The sequence below is a fragment of the Protomyctophum bolini genome (assembly GCF_963924005.1).
Source record: "Protomyctophum bolini genome assembly, chromosome: 19".
Taxonomy (NCBI): Eukaryota; Metazoa; Chordata; class Actinopteri; order Myctophiformes; family Myctophidae; genus Protomyctophum; species Protomyctophum bolini.
Genome location: NC_137880.1, coordinates 15,105,790 through 15,125,374, shown reverse-complemented (window position 1 = coordinate 15,125,374; position 19,585 = coordinate 15,105,790). Strand labels below are relative to the sequence as shown.

General features: G+C 45.0%; 1 protein-coding gene across 4 annotated transcripts in view; it reads right to left on the bottom strand.

The window, feature by feature from the left end:
• The window catches only part of epha7 (eph receptor A7), an 88,270-nt gene that overhangs the window by 17,677 nt on the left and 51,008 nt on the right, over positions 1 to 19,585 (bottom strand). For all 4 annotated transcript variants that reach the window (XM_080790493.1, XM_080790495.1, XM_080790494.1 and 1 more), the window contains exons 6-8: positions 5,611 to 5,735; positions 3,158 to 3,326; positions 2,234 to 2,342 (exon numbers count right to left, since the gene is read on the bottom strand). In XM_080790493.1, the coding sequence (XP_080646619.1) occupies positions 2,234 to 2,342; positions 3,158 to 3,326; positions 5,611 to 5,735 (403 nt within the window). The remainder of the gene's footprint in view (positions 1 to 2,233; positions 2,343 to 3,157; positions 3,327 to 5,610; positions 5,736 to 19,585) is intronic.

Sequence of the window (19,585 nt, the reverse complement as noted above, 5' to 3'; positions counted from 1 at the left end):
GATAGAGGAGCAAAGAGGGAGAGGGAGATAAAGATTCGTAGAATCAACTGATTGTTGTCGATGAAATAAATTGCCTGTTTTACAAGAATCTTAATAATGGCATCTTAATCACTTAAACCCTATTTTATACTTCGCCGTACGACGATGCTGCATTACAAGAACAGCGATTCACAAGCTCACAACGTGTGACATTGCGACGCATTGTGAGCATGCAAATCTTCATTAAAAAGTTTGAGATTTTTTTTGCCGACGACATGCCCCAAAAGAAGGGGATGCCAGGCTGAAAGTACTGTAGTTAAGTGTCTTAAGATAACGTGCTAACAACCCCACCCCCTGCCCCTGCCCGCCTGAAGAAGCTTGGCTCCAGAAGAAGCTTGGCTCCACTCCCACTTCTCCGGTACCTCTGCGGATCGCAGAGCCGGTCTCCTCGGGAGATCTCACACACACCGAATAAAACATGCACTCTAAAGGGCTGTTCAACATGTCTTATAATATTAATTGGTAATAGTAGTGCGTTGAAGGCTCCCTCAAGCAGGCGAAAAAAACCCAGAGCGCACAAGGCTGGTCTTTGAGCACTAAACCGAAATTAAGGGGGTGGGTGGGGCGCAATAAGCTGCAAGTGACTAGCGCGGAGCTACAGGTGTATAGATGGATGTGCTGGACATGGAATTACATGTGCACGGTGTGTGTCAGTAGAGTGTGTGTGTGTGTGTGTGTGTGTGTGTGTGTGTGTGTGTGCGCGCGCTGTATGTGTTTTGTAATGGTCTCAGGGGAGCCATGCTGCTGGAGCCCGGTGGAAACTGTGCTCTGATGAAGTGATCTCATGCTCCCCAGCCTGTGGGGATGAAAACACCTGTGAGCTGCAGTATAATATGAGAGATGTAAGGGCTGTAATGACTGCTGAGAGATATACCGTACGACGGATGCTCCGGGAGAGACACATGAGGCCATATTTCACACTGCCTCAGCCTGAGTTTACATGGAGGTTAAGGGCCTGTTGTACTTAGCACGCCCGTGAAAATATCCGATCGACTGTACTGTACTGTACTGTACTGTACACGCACGCACGCACCTGTGCCGCTGTGAGCTAGTAGATCGTCTATTTCTGTTGTGCGACACGGGTGCTCGACCAGGTACAAATCAGGCTTTACTCTCCCACTCCCATACACATAGATAGTAGATGCATGTGTACTGCACACATATGCATGCATATGCAAAGATGTACACACACATACACATGCAAAGATGTACACACACATACACATGCACACACACATATTGTACATTATACGGATGTTCCCTGGAGCACATTTCTGACTGATCATACGGTTTAAACCAGAGCAGGGCATGTATCTTCAGCCAAACACTTGGGATTGAAAACGAGAGCCTGGATTATTTCTTCAAATCGACCACTATCCCCAGAATTCTTATTCCGAGGGGGGGGGGGGGGGGGAGACATTCAAAAGCAGTCGATCTAAAAGCTCACAAAGTGACATGTGACTTGTGAGCTTGTAGATAAGCTATTTTTTAACTGTACTGTAGGCTGAAGAATAACGCACAATAAGTACAGTTTAACTCGGGTCCGTTTTACCAAGTATAGAGGACCTGTAGAAACGTGCTGACATTGATGAATTTAAAATATTATCAAAGCATTCTGAGGCAACCCTGGACTTGTGTGAGGGCACGCTAGGGCGCCATGGGCTAGAGTCACAACCCTGGACTTGTGTGAGGGCACGCTAGGGCGCCATGGGCTAGAGTCACAACCCTGGACTTGTGTGAGGGCACGCTAGGGCGCCATGGGCTAGAGTCACTCCCAGCACTGGGAAGTGAACGCTATGAATCATGATACATTTGTAGGTCAACTGACACAGAGAATCATAGCATTATAAGGCACGATTCTCTCTTCACACGCATGGCATGTACAGTATGATGAGGACTATGAAACAACACAACAGCTTCAAACCACGCCACGGGACGGGACGGGACGACGGGTGCACACATGGTGCGGCACATGGGGCGGCATGCTAACGGTGATGGGCGCACACATGCCACGGGATGACGGGGTGCACGGTGCACGCATGGCACACATGTGGGGGGGTGGTGGGGTGGATCAGCGGACGCCTCCGTGCCTTTACGGTGGGGAGGGCGTCCCTGAGTGACAAGGAAAGGGCTAAATTGACCAAAGCGAGAGACTCACAGTAGCGGAGAGTCAATGGGGCCCTCGAGAGCGTACCTTCTCCCAATGATGAAGCCAAACACCATGAACACCAGGATGATGGTCCCCGCGACGGCTACCACCGCGATGATGATCACCGGGTTCTGCTCGCTGGACACGATGGCGGCTGTAACGAGGAGGGACACACACGCACACACACGCGCACACACACACACACACACACACACACACACACACACACACACACACACACACACACAGCATAAGTGTCAGTACATCAAAGCCCACAATCTGCAGGAAATAATCAAGCCCGATTAGGGGGTGTTGAGGCTGATAACCTCCTTCCCTCATTCTTTTCCTAGCCTCCGAGAGGCCGACAGAGAGAGCAAGAGGGAGGGAGAGAGGGTGGGGGGTGGAGAAGGGGGGCCGTGGGTTCTATTTTTGAGCCGTCCTCGTACACATGGCTCTACTGTTTCAGAAAGTGGGCTTAATAGTCCCAGACGGAGAACGGCAGTGCCCTTCATCTCAAACAAAGACACATTCAGGTTGGACCGTTTCCCATCCAGGGCCTCTCACGGTGGTGTGGTGGACCGTTTGCAGTTGACAAACTGCCCATGGCGCCGAGAGTGTGTGTGTGTGTGTGTGTGTGTGGGGGGGGGTCATGCATTTTAACCACTTAAGCCAGCTATATAATTCGCCGTACTTCGAGTAACGAAAACAGATGATCTATAGCCGCGTTGACGCGTCGTGAGCTATTTCTGCTATTGTTGAAAATGTTTGATGAAAAATGATTGACATTTTGATGACCATGTGGATCGGCTACTTTCGCTATTCGTCGTACGAGGAGGTATATATCGCCTCAAATAGTGTTTCCTTTACCAATGCCATGTGATGGCTGAAAATCCACCTATACCAAGCCTCCTTAGAAATGTAGAGGTGCCAATAAGAATGTTTTATTTTATTTTATTCTTACTATCCTACCTGTGGCTTCCTCCTTGGTGGTGATCTCCAGCCTGGGGCCGTACGTGCCGTAGCCCGCTGCCGTGAAGGCCCGGATCTGGAACACATAGGCCGTGCTGGGCTTCAGGTTGTTCACCGTGGCTGACGTGGACTTGGCCTTCACCGTGGAATAGATGCGGTCCTTTTGGTCCTGCACAGGAGGGATAATGACTTTCAGTGTAATATTATATACTGTGTATATATATATATATATACATAAATATATATATATATATGTGGGTTGCTGCACTGGCAAGGCGCCACTTCACGATGCGGCGCTCCGCATGTACTGGTTCCGGTATCCAACATTGGCCTGCAAGATGTTGTGTGGGTGAAATAGACACCCCGTCCCTTCCTCACACTCTCCCCTATTTAAAATGAACACTAACATTTGTTCTGTGTTGGAGACTGATATCCAGGTGCAGGAGAGAGCTGTGCTACACAGGCACAGACACGAGGGTTCAAATGGCCCCATTAAGCCTTGTGGTATCAATGTTGATATGTCCAGAAAAGAAACATCCATATTGCCTCTAATCGTGTGTATTTCATCCTAGCATTCACATGTACACCAATTGATTCTCCGTGAATCATCATCATCACAGGATGCAATTCATTATATTACCTGCTTATAATGCTGTAGTTTTCATTTGAATCCCTTATTTAAAAAAAAAAAGGTCTACAGTATGTTTGAAGCTATACGTCAAGCCTTTTAATTTCATCATTTCACAGAGCTCTTTCTAACACCGGGCAAACGTGGAATAAATATCTTTCCGATGACATCACTGGGACTACAAATTCCAACCGTTAACACGCACCAAATGACATCGCTGACAAATTAGTTAAGTGAAAGACGGTTCCTAACTTATACAGCATATGCGATACTGTATATATGCGATAATGTTGACAGAATAAAGCTACAGAGTTAACCACATGAACCTTGCCTATTCATATCATAACAGGTGAACATTCCGCAAAATTAGGCGAACATTCTGCCAAAAAAAATTATAATCTACAAGCTCACAGTGCTTTGAACGACGTGCTTTGAGCTTGTGGATCGGCTATTTTCGCCAAAGAGATTTGGTGTAGAGGGGAAAAAGAATGGGACCACGTACAGAGCCCTGGGGGGCTCTAGTTACAGGCATATGGGGTTTAAGGGGTAAACCTTGCTATTCCTGTTACACGAAGCGAGGATGAAAAGCTAGAACAGCGTTGCCGTTTTCAGGCATGCAGTGCAACTACCATCGTACGTGCGTGCAAGGGTGAGCAAGCACGTGTGGCGCGGCAGCGGCCACATATGAAGGACTACAGGCTGATTAAAATCTTATGAGGATCTCATTCATTATTGCAATTATGAGACAAAGGCGGCACTCGGAGTGAATCTGTGGGTTCAGCTCACAGCTGCATGCAGAGATGGAATCTGTGAGCTAGCACACATGCACACACACAGTGCACTGTACACAGAATACAACACGAACAAGCAGGGCCAACACGCAACGCTAAAGCTGCGTGCCATGCAGTATTGCGCACCCAAAACAGCTGATCTTCGAGCTCGGCAATTTTTGGTGCTCGACGCGATGTGCAAGTGCAACCAAGTGTAAATCACGCACCTAGCCAAAGCATTGAAGATGAGAATAACACACACACACAAAGACACGCATGTATTTATGCAGCCGTGCACAAAATGTACAGATTCGGTCGCATGACTCACGGATAACAGAAAACATTTGATCCATTAAATGTACAGTAAGTACAAATGTGAATATTCTGTTCTGAACATTCACAGACTCTGCTTTATATTACTCCCTGCTCAGCACATTACATTAAATTAAAGACAACTATATGTGCATGCATCTGCGTGAATATATTCTGTGTGCGTGCGTGCGTGCGCAGTGCCGTGCGTGCGTGCACAGCACCGAGCACTATGAGCGTGTATATCTGCTATTTTTCAATAGCTAAAGTTTAAAATGATGGTTAAAGTGGGCGGTATGTTTTTATGTACCGTTTATGTATGTCAAAAGTAATGTGCTTCAAATATTCCACAGATTATTATGATTATTATGATTTTATTATTTAAATCTTTTATGACATTTCTAAAAGAGTCAAAATAGCGAATCTACAGCCTTCTGGTGATACGGACACACAACCTCCTACTGACACGGTGACACGTAGCCGTTGCTCGACCCTCACATCGCAAACCTCTCCGGTGTTCTCTTATCTGAACTCACTCGCAAGCTATATGCACCACAGTACATGCACGCGTACAAACACATACACCCATATAGAGTGCATATGCACAAACACCTCCACGTTCACACGAGCATGCGCACACACACACACACACACACACACACACACACACACACACACACACACACACACACACACACACACAATCTTACTTCTGGCTAACGGGCATGCGTGTCTCAAACGCTCACCTTTTCGTAGTACTTGATCTCGTATTCGGTGATGACGCCGTTGGGCTGCTGCGGCTCCTGCCAGGAGAGCTGGATGCTGCGCTGCTGGACGCGCTCCTTGATCACGTCGCTGACCTGGGATGGCGCTGTGACGCACAAAGACACACATGTCCATAAGCACCTGGCCGGGGGGAGGGGCGGTCCATGCACCCATGCAGTGGTGTGAAAAGTCACTCAGTGGCTCTCAAACGTTTTCATGTCAAGGACCCCCAAATTGACACTTATTATTAGCCCGCGGACCCCCGTTTGAAAACATTATTTTACCGCTCTACCAGTGATTTTCAACCATTTTTATTTCAAGGACCCCCCAAGTTTGACATGCATTAGGTTACGGACCCCCATTTAAAGGCATTTCTATCTCTGGGACCCCAATTTATATTGTAAAATCAATGTTGGTATTAACTCTGGGAGTGTAACTCTGAGTTACAGACCCATACGGGTCCATTTGGTTCCTATCATTTAGCTGGGACCCCCTGGAACTCCCTCAAGGACCCCTGGGGGTCCCTGGACCCCACTTTGAGAACCACCAAAGTAACTTTCATGTACTCAAATACTGCACTCAAAAGACGTAGTGAAATGAAAAATATGTTTTTCACACTTTTAGAATATCTGTGGTCATCATATGGTCATACCTAACAATAGATGCCAAAACAATTGGGTGTTTTTACTTTTCTGGAGTACTTTTCAATACTTCACTACATCACAGAACCAAATATTGTACTACTCCACTAAAATTATTAGAAAATTCAGTTACAAACTTACAAGTTACGTTGTAGATTTTGATTATTATTACAAAACCACTTCAGGAAAGGTTCCACAACAAAAAGCTCACAACAGGTCACATTGAGTGTGTAGATCTCCTATATTCACTATTCATCGTACAACAAAGTAAGTATTTAGGTCTTTCTTTGACAAAATGTGATTTTGTGTTGTACTGTAAGTGGCTGCTTGTCTAAATTGTAACATGAAAGTCACAATTTGCCAAGGGATAAAAGACTGCCTGATTAATTTTAAAATAGTTAAATAAATGAGCTTTTAAACAGGACATTATATATTATAGTGTAGTGCTGAAGATTTTGGCCCATTTTGGTTAGAGCTGTAAAGCCAATAAAGCATCCGTTGTTCTACCGTTGCAGTCTTTGAAAACGGGTCTGGGTGAAGCTGTCGGCTAATCAATCTTCCTTCAAAGGGGAGTAATTTTATTCAAATTTGAGTGTTTTGCATTCGCTAGACGGGATGGTACACTTATGATTTTTGACTGCTGAGCACACTCGACAGACAAACAACATTATCCCAACGGCTCATTATTTGCTATTGTTGATATCAATGGCGGATTCACCCTCTGCTTTCACTTGAAAGAACTTCATTCAAGACCCCATTGCTACAGGAAATCATAGCTGTACCCCATTGATGACAAGTGGTTCACACAGTGGTAAAATGAACACTCGGCGCAGCTGCCAGACAGCCCAATTAAAATATTGAAGTACTCTGAGTGCAGGATGACTAATTAAAAACATCACAGTATGTTTACATAAAGTACTTGGGGCTGTTTAGAGCACAAACTATACTGTATAGTAAGCTCATTTTTAGTAGGCATCATCTCCCTAGAGTGTATCATAGTTAGGTCAAATTAATGGTTTATCGGAAAGTGTGCTTTGAAGAAAAAAGTAATTCCAGTTCATGGGGCCGTTAAGAATATAATGCAAAAGATACATAACGTGTGTTTTATTGACCATTGATGATGGTGATAGTTAAATTATAATCGTTTGCAGTGAGTAACGGCGAATAATAATAGCAGCAGTTGCCGTAAAAGTGCCTCGCGCTGGAAGTAAACAATCTAAGCTCACAATGTGTGAGAGGGACAACTACGGTAAGTATGAAATTTATGAATCAGGCAATCCATAAATACACCTTGAGCTGATGGATAATTAGCGCAGGTGTGAAGCAGTGCCACGCCGTTACAGGTGCATTTCTCTCCCCGCTTAAACAGCCTTTCAGTATGCCCGTGTCACCGGGGAGGAGTTAATGTGGCTGCTTGTTCCAACCACAAAGTATTGTCGGAATTAATTAAACCCAATTGTCATTTATAATCCATGCCTCGCAGTTTATTTTTGTTGCACTGACGAGGGGGACGGTGGGGGGGGACCAGCACATGCCATATTCCGCTGTTTGCGCTACTAATTGAATTTTTGATCGGGAGGTGTAAACATTTAAGGAGCTGCCGTGTGAATATTCAGTAGCAAGCAGAGAGAGAGAGGGGTGGAGGGAGGGAGAGAGAGATATGCACTGGGATGTGCTGCTGCTGCTTGAGTGTTTTCTTCAAGTACAAGTCTGTTGGGAACCAAATGAACTCGGACGGGTCGGTAAGTCGGTAAGACGAGAACTACATTGGCACCTGTTCTTGTATAAAACCATACTTGGAGATTGTCCTAAATACATCTCATCTTTCCTGAAATGGGACCCTACCACACCCGGGCATGTCATTTCCCCAAATTCAAGGTAGCAAAAGTTAACTCTGAACTTGATCTGCCTTTAGCTTCTGTGGCCCTAATATATGGAATGACCTACAAACAACATTCAAATTGACCACACTGGTACCCTTGAGCCGTTTTAAAACCTTGGTGCGCACACAGACCCCCACAATGTGTAACTGTTTTTAGATCGTTTTGAAATTTCACATGTATACCTTTTGTTTTTCTTTTCCTGATCTTCTGATGTATTGTGATATTTTTCTATGTGATTGTATTACTCAACGACACTGAAAATGAGATTGATTAATAAATAAAACACTCTGTCCGAGTGTTGGGACAAATGGGACCAACATGGACCTTCCCGGTTCCTGGGAAAATCTTTGAAAACGTTCATCTATCGCGACATGCCCAAAATAGGGACGCCAGGTTCAAAAAAATGTGCGGCATGCACAGAGAGAGCTGCTGAAGTGCTGATGTGTCATGTGGCATGTGCAGTGACCCATGGGAATGGACCTCGGTAGCCCCTAACACAGCCTGACCCCAGATTGTCTTAAAATGACCTGCTGCTAATGACTCCTGCCGGATTAAGCCCCTCATTAGGCCTCATCGGCATTCCCTGACAGTAATGCCCATGACAGCGGACACTGCCGAGGGCCTTGTCAAAAAAAAGAGAGAGACAGAGAGAGAGAGCGCGAGAGAGAGAGAGAGAGAGAGAGGGAGCGAGAGAGAAACAGACGACAACACTGTTATGACATGTCCTATATAATCCACCCAAAACACAAGAACAATGTATCCTTTTCACGACGTGGCCAAGGCGGTCAAAGGGATGATTAAGTTCTCATTCCCCGAGTCACAACAAACGGTTAGTGCAGCTTAGACTCCGACCGAAAGCGGCCGCAATCTCTTGGCCTCGCCCAGAGGAAAAAAAACCTTGCTGAGAACCGGTCATCCTATTTTCCATGATCTTTGCCGTGGTCGGGTGTTTAATGAGTGAGTTGTGTCTTGACTTGCAGTTGTGTACGTCGTACAGCTGAGAAGTTTTTACGAGGTCGATAAAAGTGCAACACTCACAGCTATCCTGCTTTTGAGTAGATTTGACATAACCTAAATTCCACACTTTTCTTTAAACTGGGATTCTATGAAGATCCACTAAGTAGCTCTCAGAAGTCTGTATTGCACATTACACATTACAATCCTCTTAAAAGAAACATTTCTCATGCCTCAGTCTTAAGTTGTACGTTTAAAGTCGACGTGCTACAGACCTATTTTCGCTTAGATATGGATAATTGGGTAATACTGTTATATCTTCCAATGCATTTTCTTCCAAAGACTGTGTTCCTGTAGACACAGGCGACACAACGGTGATTTCAAGAGAAATCAAGTATTCTCCATCCCTGAGAGACGTGTTTGGTCCTTCATCTGACCACAGAGTTGTTGCCCGACAATGATGAGCTACTTTAAAAGCACACCTTTCCAGCCTCCCTCTGGTCTAGAATGACACATAGGGGTTCAGCCATAACACCTGCCCCATTTACCTTTGGCTTGGGGGTTCTGGTGGCGGTGACTCAGCCGACACACACACGCACACACAGACACATACACAGACATGTCCCTCTTCCATCACCCTTCCTCTCACTCCGCCACGGGTGACAGGGAGGCTCGGAGCCTCCTGTGTTTCCACAGAGACCATTAGACAGCATTAGCGCGACACGACGTTCTGCCAGGATAAAAAAAAAAGGTGATCATTCTGGCTAAGATGAATTCGTAAGGAAGTGGAAGACGGAGCCGTGCCAAGCCTTGAAGCGAGTCATCCGTATTGTATATTTCCGGTGGGCTGTGAATAAGGACCCAGGGTTGAGTTAATTCGACAGAAACCTCCGGTTCTTTCTCTCTCTCTCTCTCTCTCTCTCTTCCTCTCTCTCTCGTTTCTCCCCTGTGGAGTGCTCCGCCAGTACTCTGTGACAGCTAGTAATGACATACTTAATATCATGGAGACCAGAGCCCAGTCAGCCAGTCATACACTTACTGACTTTTTTTTAAACATACCTGTGGGGGGCTTAGTGTGGCATAAAATAGTTGTAATTGTTATGACGGTAAGGAGACTGTTTGGGAAGGCATTTGTGCATTTGCTCCTGTGATATTAGAAAACATATTAGTGACCCCCGAAACGCCGGTCTCTCGCTTGTCGTGCTCTGCATTTGAATATCTTATGAATACATTACACTCAGACTGTAGGATTTGTAATATCCTCTTCTTCCAGTCAGTCGGCTCGTTTGGATTCTGGTGGCAGCCGACGGGTGAGGGAGGATGCAAAGACGAGGTCATTTATTACATAAGTGTCTTTCTCACTCTGCGTCTATGCTCGCCTCATAGACCCACTTGGTTCTCTAACTCTTTCATGTAAACAACCCCCAAATTAATATGTATTTGGCCACAGACCCCCATTTGATTTGCAAAAATAATGGTGCATCCTCAATGCTGAATACTGTTATTTGATGAAATTCTAATATTACAGGTATCTGTTAACTATGATACGACACATCTCTAAATATTACTACATCAACTTTACGCCTTGGAAATATGGTCTATTTTGCAGGCCGGGCGTCTTGGTTTTAATGGACCCTTTTTTTATTCCTTCTTTTTTTTCAGACATCTTTTCCAGAAGGCTATGAAAACATCAAGATTGGCGACAGAGCGGTTCCAAGCAGGCCTGACACTAACGAGCTATGACATAATCAAGATTACTTCCACTTGACACCGTGACTCTCATAAGAGAGAAAAAGAAGGGGCTTGGTATTAAGTGTTGGCAGCTCAGAGAGAACGGACATTTTTTTAAACAATGGACATAATAGAGAGGTCAAGCACTGTGTGGGAGTGTGCGTCTTTTGTTTTTGTGTGTGGGCGTTTATGTATGTGTAGTGATGTGCAGGGTTCGATTTACTAGGGGAGGGAAGGGAGGCCATTTTTATATCGCCCATCTGGCCATTCGGTGGGGATACGTTTCATCTCAGGTTAGGAAAAATGCACACGGTCCGATATGTTTGATACTGATGTTTGATAACGTCACAAATTAACAATTCAATTAATAATGTACGCTCACCACATTAACCCTAATTTGGGGCGAATTGTGTGTGTGTGTGTGTGTGCGTGCGTTTGTTCCTGCCTGTGCATTCGCGTGCCTGCGTGTGCTATTCCATCTCTCTCTGCCTCTCTTCTCAGAGGATGAGGTTGTGTTCATCTGCCCCTCTGCACATAGCGCTTAACAGAGAGGTGCGTGTGGGCTGCTCGCTCGGTGCCCCCGCCGGATGCTCAGTCGACCCACATGGCTGACACCCAGCTAGCCAGACTAAATAGCCCGGGGCAGAAGCCGCTACAGAGGCATCGGAAGGTATCTGTTCTCGCTGTGTACCTTAAGCAAGCTACTGTAGAATAAAGAAGGGAGTTGAGAATTCACTTGAGTGCTGCTGCTGTGCGGGGAAGACATGAGTCAGGAGTGAGTCAGATAATAATAAAAAAAATGGAGGACAATAACAGGCCACGGCTTTGATGAATATGAGGAATACTGGAGAAATTGCTATGACAAGGTCCTAGCTCTAAGGAGTTGTTTTTTTAAGCTCCTGTGTCTTTTTTTTGTTGTTGCTGGTGGCGATGGGTCTCTAGGCAGCTATGTGTCTCTACTCCTGTCAGTGCAACAACCTCCAGCGCTTACAGCTCTGTAAGCCATCTCCAGAACCAATTCAGTAAGATAATGGAGAGAGGAACAGTGCGGATATAAATTCATAGATAACTCTTTCTTTTTTTCTCCAAGAGATCAAGGCCACACCTTTTCATGTGAACGATGACCGTGATGAAATCTCCTCGCAACACAGAGGTTCCCAAGCCGCTCCGCCCCTGCCGTTAGAGGCCACATTAGCACAAGTCTGCCAGTCTGATCGCTCAGCAAATCTAATTCCCCGTCAAGGCATTCATTATGAAGATCATGTGGATTTCTTTCTTTTTTTTTTCCCGCACGTCCTGGGCTAAGGCTAAAGCCGCCGACGTCTTATCCATCAAAGTGTAGCGGCATAATGTCTTGGAACAGTTCTATAGCTCGCTGAGTCTAATGCAATGTGAAAGCCTCAAATCAAGGTGTATAGAATACCCTTGAACTAGAGGGTGTTTGAAAATTGAGCTTTAAAGAGACTGTGTGTAGCGAGGGGTGGCTTTCTGCATGATAATGCCAGCCCAGTCAGGAACACGTACACAATAAAAATAATAAAAATAAACCCTCAGTATAAATGTATCGCCGACGGTAGGTTCAATTAACACTAAGGATTTTCATTGGGGGGGAAAGGGGGCAAAGGGGACTCCATTTGAAAGCAATTAGCTGGACGTAGGTGGACCTTCATGTTATGTATAGGGTTGACAGCTACTGTACCATAGCTCATAAGACCATTATTAATACATAGCTGATAAAGCAACTATACACCACCACACAGACACATAGTCAAATGACGATCTCACCTCATTATCTTGTCCAAGTTCAAGGACGTTTACAAAATAAAGAATAAATTAAAAAGGACACCCACCTATACACTCATTGGCATTCAACAGAGATAACAGCCTGGAAAAAAAAATGTTCCTCACTGAATAACTTTCATAATGTAATCAGGGTACAGTATGTCTGCATTAATGTGATTTGTCTACGCGCACGCTGTGTGTGTGTGTGTGTGTGTGTGTGTGTGTGTGTGTGTGTGTGTGTGTGTGTGTGTGTGTGTGTCTGTGTGTCTGTGTGTTAGTACATGGATTAAATGGATTGTCAATGTGAATCTCTTCTTTGGTCAATTGCATGTTTAAAACATTTATCTGGCTGCCCAGTACAGCCCACATACTCCCACTGTCAAGTCATGCCTATAACAGACTTGAATGTCTTGCTCAAGGGCACATTCCTAGCCAGAGCAATTTTCTGGTCACAAGCCCACTTCTCTAACCTCTGGACTTCCGCCTCCAAATCCCCACACCACTCACCCCCCACTCCTTTAATCTCTGTTGGATTCGGGAGAGGAGATCGCCTCATTTCTTTTCTGCCTGAGGTAACGTGTTCATCGCCCACACCTAACAACATAAGTATAGCCTTGTGCACAACTGTGAAGTCAGGAGTCCCAAGTTTCAGCGGAAGGTCACACAGAGGGAAATTGCATGCATGCTACACTGGCACAGACAGTCACACACAGTCACACACAGTCACACACACACACACACACACACACACACACACACACACACACACACACACACACTCACCATGTCACAGCCCCTTGCATTTTAACCCTCAGTGACGTCCCCCCCCCCCCCTCATCATAATCACACAAGACCTTTGGGCTGTGTAAGGGATACACAAATCACTGGTCAGCTTGGTTACATAATTGTCTAGCCAGCAGGGGACCATCACTTACTGGAAGAAACCCACTCAACTTCTCAGCGTCACTGTCCAATTCAAGGAGCAGCATGGAGGTCAGCATGCTATATCGCCCGGGGTCCCGAGGCTTTGTTCAGTCTGCACGCACGTCCGCTTTCTCAGACATGAATGTCAGGACTGACTGTCCTCATTGTTATTTCTAAGTGATCAGGTCGGATTTGTGCATTCAGACATCATATCTGCATTGATGTCTGTGGTAATGATGTATGGACATCATAAACGTTAGTGTAGTTTACTGGTTCTTAATGTCGGGTCCGGGGACCACCATGGGGTCTAAATGGACCGTTACAGGTCTGTACACTCTTCTACCATCGGGGTGACGGTACACACAGCACATTCGTTGCAGGCTAGGGCTTCAAGAATGTTTGTCCCCACCACAAGTATAGGACTTCTGAACAAGCCCCATCTCAGTTCTGTGCATAAAATGTAATGCAATGTAATGTGAGCAGGGGGTCCCCGGCATTTTTTTTTAATAATTTGGCTATAAAAAACAAAAAAGCTGATACAAGCCATAGTCTGTCACTCACTTCATATGAGCTTGCCTTGTATATCTGCTGTTTTTGAAAAATCTATTACATTTGTGCAAACCATTTTTAAAGCGAACATTTTTAACTCATATATCTTTGCTTCTGGGGGTCCCTGGGACAGAATATTTTGAGATGCATGCGAGTCCGAAGCCAATTACATGAGAGAAACACTGACTTAGTTAGTCGCACATTGCCAGATGACCTCCGCCTGCCGACACTTCCGGTGACATCTAAATCCACGGTAGTTGAGAGAACAGCTGCTAATTGTCTACTGTACGCCCACTGCTTTGGAAACCAAACGAATCACTGCTCCATATGAATGACTTGGATTGGTTCTGCAATGACGCTGTTGTTGTTTCTTTTGTCTAGCTAACATGTGAGACTAATACAGGCAGTAGCATTATATGCTGAAATATTGTAACTTTTGTCAAAGTGTACTAAAAAGGTACAGTAGAGGCAGAAAAAAATCGACACTGTTCTGGCTAAAACGATGTTGTGTTTTTAAAATGCTGTAAAAGTTACCTTTTTAAACATTTAGCTGGACTGACTGGAATTGCCAAGGTGACTGCTGTAAAAACTCCACAGTCATACAGTACTGTAGACAATGGAAGACACAACTACACCGTGCCAAAGCTCTGCATTCGCCACCAAATCAACATGAGCGACCATTTGCCTACAATCACCAGAATTCATCAGTTCAGTCTCCCATCGACCATATTCATCACACAGCTGTGAGTTTGTTCTTACTGTAATTCTCAAGGCTTGTTTGTTTGTTTGTATGATTCTGAGCTCAATCACAATAAATTCCAGAGAACCGGGCCCGGCTTGGAAGATGTACGGTCCTGATATTATTCTCAGTGCTTAATTTCCTGAGATCTGCATAATTCGGTCCCGCCCCGGCGGCCTGATGTGATGAAGCCATAAAGATATGTCACGCTCTTCCCAAAATGCCTTTTGTTGGTGAGCCGTGGCTCAACGATGCTATCTAGCTGCAGCTCAGCACTGTGAATTCACACTGAGACCAATAAACAGTACCGCAAAGTAACTAAGTACATTCATATTTAAGTACTGTACTTACTTGAAAGTAACTAAGTACATTAATATTTAAGTACTTGTACTTTACTTGAGTATTTCCACTTTCCAATACTTTTACTTCTATTCCACTACATCTCAGGGAGAAATATTGTACTTTTACTCCACTACAATTATTTGAAAGCGTTAGTTAGTACTTTGTGGATTTGGATTATTATTACAAAACATTCATTAACCACTCCAGCCCTATATACATTTCGGCCATTTGAAAATAGCCGATCTACTACAAGTGAACTTGTAGATCTGCTATTTTTAAAAGGTTTTTATACATCTGAAAACTTGAAATGAGACATAATGAGTTCTACTTGTGGTACTTTAAGTACATTTTGATGCCAATACGTTTGTACTTTTACTCAAGTGTATTTTGAATTTGGGACTTTTACTTGTAAGAGAGTACTTCTACATTGGAGTATACCGTACTTTTTCCACCACTGGTGAGCCATGGCTCAACGATGCTATCTGGCAGCAGCTCAGCACTGCGGGGACGTCACTGGGAATACACAGCGCGAGACCAACGAATGAGAAATGAAGGGACCGGGGGAACTACGGCGGTAATGTAGACCGTTTGCTTTACTTATCCACTGCCTTCACTGACCTTTCTGCTCACAAGCAGCCGCGAGACACGTCTTAACAAATACATGACTAGGGGCTAAGCAGAGATACGCGTCTGCATACACAGTGGCCTTATCGTTTATCTTAATAAAACAAAGGCTCAAGAGTGAAAAGGCGCAGGGCCGATTACAGCGAAAGCCTAGGCGTGGATATTTACAGCAGGCAGTGCAGTCAAATCCCCCCCCCCCCCCCCCCCCCGCCCAAACGCTCTGCTTCCATTAAATGTCAAAGCACAGCCTGAGGCCCCCCTCTACTCTGGCATCCAAAACCTTGATTGGACATCTGAGCCGCACAAGGATTGAAAAGTGAGATTATTCACAACACACAGTGTGCTGAGGACTGACGGAGCAGTGGGCCAGGTCCAGTGGAAGAAGCAATCAAATGTTTTACTCAAGAAAGAGTAGTGTTGTTGTTTTGAAATAATAATCAAAATCTACAAAGTAGACTAACTAAAGCTGTCAAATAATTGGAGTACATTTGTAGTAAAAAAAAAAAGGGGGAAAAACAAGAAAAGAGATGAAGCGTAGTAGAAGCATAACATATTGAAAGTAAAAGTACCTCAAAATGTATACTGGAGTCCAGTACTTGAGTAACTGTAGTTGTACTCTGTTACTTTGTACCACAGTTCACAACACAGAGCAGCGGGCCAGGCCAGAGTCTGGAGGCAGTGCTATTATTCTTGCAGTTTGGGGGCCTCGCGGTCACATTCATCTGTGGCTTCCCACAGAGGCGGTTTCTCCCGGCCTGCATTCTGTCTCATTCTCCCTTATCATCACCGAATAAATCTTGCATTTGACAACAATTCTTTTTTTTTAATTAAAACTCCACTACCCGCTTGCAACACAGTATATGCGGGCGGTGAGGGGGAGGGGCAGATTGTCGAGGTTTGGAATCATTTGGAACGTTGATTTATTATCGGAACACCTCTGTGATCAGGAAGATGATCGTATTAATCAGAGCTCATATGCTCTTTAATCACAGTCTGGGACAGAGTTCCGTTCTGGGGGAATAACATCCAGCCCCCACCCCACTCCAGACACACACATGCACACACACAGACACACACATGCACACACACAGACACAGACACACAAACTCGGTTGCCTCTGTCATTTTGGCACGAGGCAGTCTGGTCAGACGCACGCCGCAGATTGTGAGCAGATCTAGGCCAAGCGTGAAGTAAGAGCCATACCGTGCCCTCTATACCTGTAGTCCAGTGGTTCTATCGAATAGAAAATGTCTTGGCCCCAGGCCCCCATAACTGTGAGAGTGTACAGATTAAACCACAAGGAACCATGAGGGTCCCTGGAACCAACTTTGAGAACCATGCTGTATACGATATACATCCAAAAACAGACCAGCACAGAAAAAGACCCAGCTCCACAACAGTGCTCTCTGATGGGACTACTGTATTATCACGCTAGGCTGTACACGGTAGACGTTTTCAACAGAGAACATTCCTAACCATATGAACGTCCATTCGGATTCCTTTATCAAAACAATTAGAGGCTTGTTGCTGTTAGCTCAGCTATCTACAATGTCCAGTAGTTACTACGGTGAGAAATAAAAGCAATAAACTGAGAAATTATCTTGTGGGATCACTGTCCAAAAACGCTTCCATTGTTGGTTAAAGGACAACTTCACCACTTTTCAACCTACCTTCATATAATTTGCCGTCAAATATGTTCATGATAAAATGCCACAATTCATTTCTACTCAGTCTGTGTCTCATAGGAGGGCTGTGGGCAGTTCAGAAACCTGTCCACCAGTGACATCATCAATGGGGAATCCAAGCTAATAGACACTGCAGGCTTTCTATTCCTGAAAAGTAATAGAAAAATAAAAATAAAAAAATGAAATAATCCTGCTTAAAAACAATCTACCTAACAATGATGTCACTGGTGGACGGGTTGCTGAACTTCCCACAGCCCTCCTATGAGACACAAATTATATGAAGATAAGTTGAAAAGCGGTGAAGTGGTCCTTTAATATTAATTTATGCTTACTTGAGCCCTATTTTAGAATTTGTCGGACGACAGTGTTGGGTGTGAAAACAGCTAATCTACAAGCTCACAAATCACAACAATGTGTCACGTTGAGTATTCACCATGTCACGTTGAAAGTATTCACCATGAATAAATGTGTCGAAAGTATGACTAAGCAGTCATTTGATAGCTGAGATAAATAAAAACACTATCCCAGGGCGCTCAGAAATAACATGTCACTTCAAAACAAACAAGAGAAGAAAAACAATTCTGTGGTTAGGGAGGTAAGAGGTAGGCTTTAGAAAAAAGCATTTGGTCACACATGGTAAGCTGCACCGCGACATGCTGAAATGTTAATGTAACCCTGAGAGTGACTTCACAGTGTGGGAGGTGTGCTGCAACCTGCCTTTTTTCCCTCAGTCTGCTCATAAACCCCACGCTGATCCAATAAGTAGCTCCTCCAACGCTCCACCCAGTGACACTTAATTCTGTCTTGCACTCTACCGTCACACAGGGGTGATAATGACCTTAAATGGGAAGTTGCAAAAGCGGGTGTTGGGAGGTGACCATAAATGATTCAGTTGGCGAGGAGGGAGGCCTAGCGTGCTCTTTCATGATAAAAAAAAATGAAACTCACAGCATGAGCAGCTGCATAGTAAAATCCTCAGTGTGCAGGCTGATTCATCCGTGTGTAACTCAGATAATCAGAAGAATCGGAATCAACTATATTGCGACGTCACACCATTACAGGTATAAAAAGAGTTGGTGATTATAATTTTCTATTTCTATTGTTTTACCTTTTTGAAAGCTCTCAACATTTGCAGTTAGAGGAAGAGTTGGAACAGGAAAAGTGACAATAGAGAGAACAAACGAACAGAACAGCCTGAGCTAACGTTTCTGGTCTAGAGGGGCGGGTTGCGACTGAGATTTGCGCATGCCCTGATTGGTTCACCAATCTGTCCGTCAGCCCCTCCCCCTCCCCCCCTAGTGCAGCGCTACGTCACATAATTTGGAGCGACCCTGAAGGGTTGACTCCCACTTCTAGACCAGAGCGGCCAATACGTTTTCCCAGGCTTTCATTTTTTGCGCAGAAGAAAATGAAAGCCTGTGTACCGAGGCTAGGTACAGTCAAATCACAAATTTGAATATAATATAAGGTGCCTGATTAAAAATGCAATGGCTAGCTGGTACTATGGAAGGCCTACATGCTTATTGTGCAGGTGGAAGACGCACACACAGAGAGCATGCAAATATAACCACAATGTAAGGGTGATTGCGAAACACTGGGAATTCTACTGTGCAAGCTGGCTGAGACAGAGAGAGAGAGAGAGAGAGAGAGAGAGAGCAGCAGCAGCACATTACCACCAGGGTAAGTGCCACCCTGGTGCTGAGGGACAGTGCTCGCACGCCCACATGAGCTCCAGAACTCAGACCCGTAATCACGGGGAGGGCCGGCCTGCCGCTGCTCGCCTGGCAGCAGCAGTCATGATGAGTAACCCTGGGCTCAGACAATCCAGACAAGCCCTAGTTCTTCTTCCTTTCAACTCACAAACAAACACACTCCCAGACAGCTTGTGCCACAGTGAGATTGCACAAAAGCTCCTGCTTAGTCAACTCGGCTGCCTGTGTGCATGTGTACTGTGTATACTTTATCTGAGAGGTCGGCTTTGCGCGTCAGTCATCAGCGGTGGGGTGAGTTCTCCACTCGCTCATCCACGTCTGACTGTGTGAGCTCACTTCTTTTATGTTGGGTTGTGACTGGACTTGAAGGAAACCAGACGGCGGCAACGC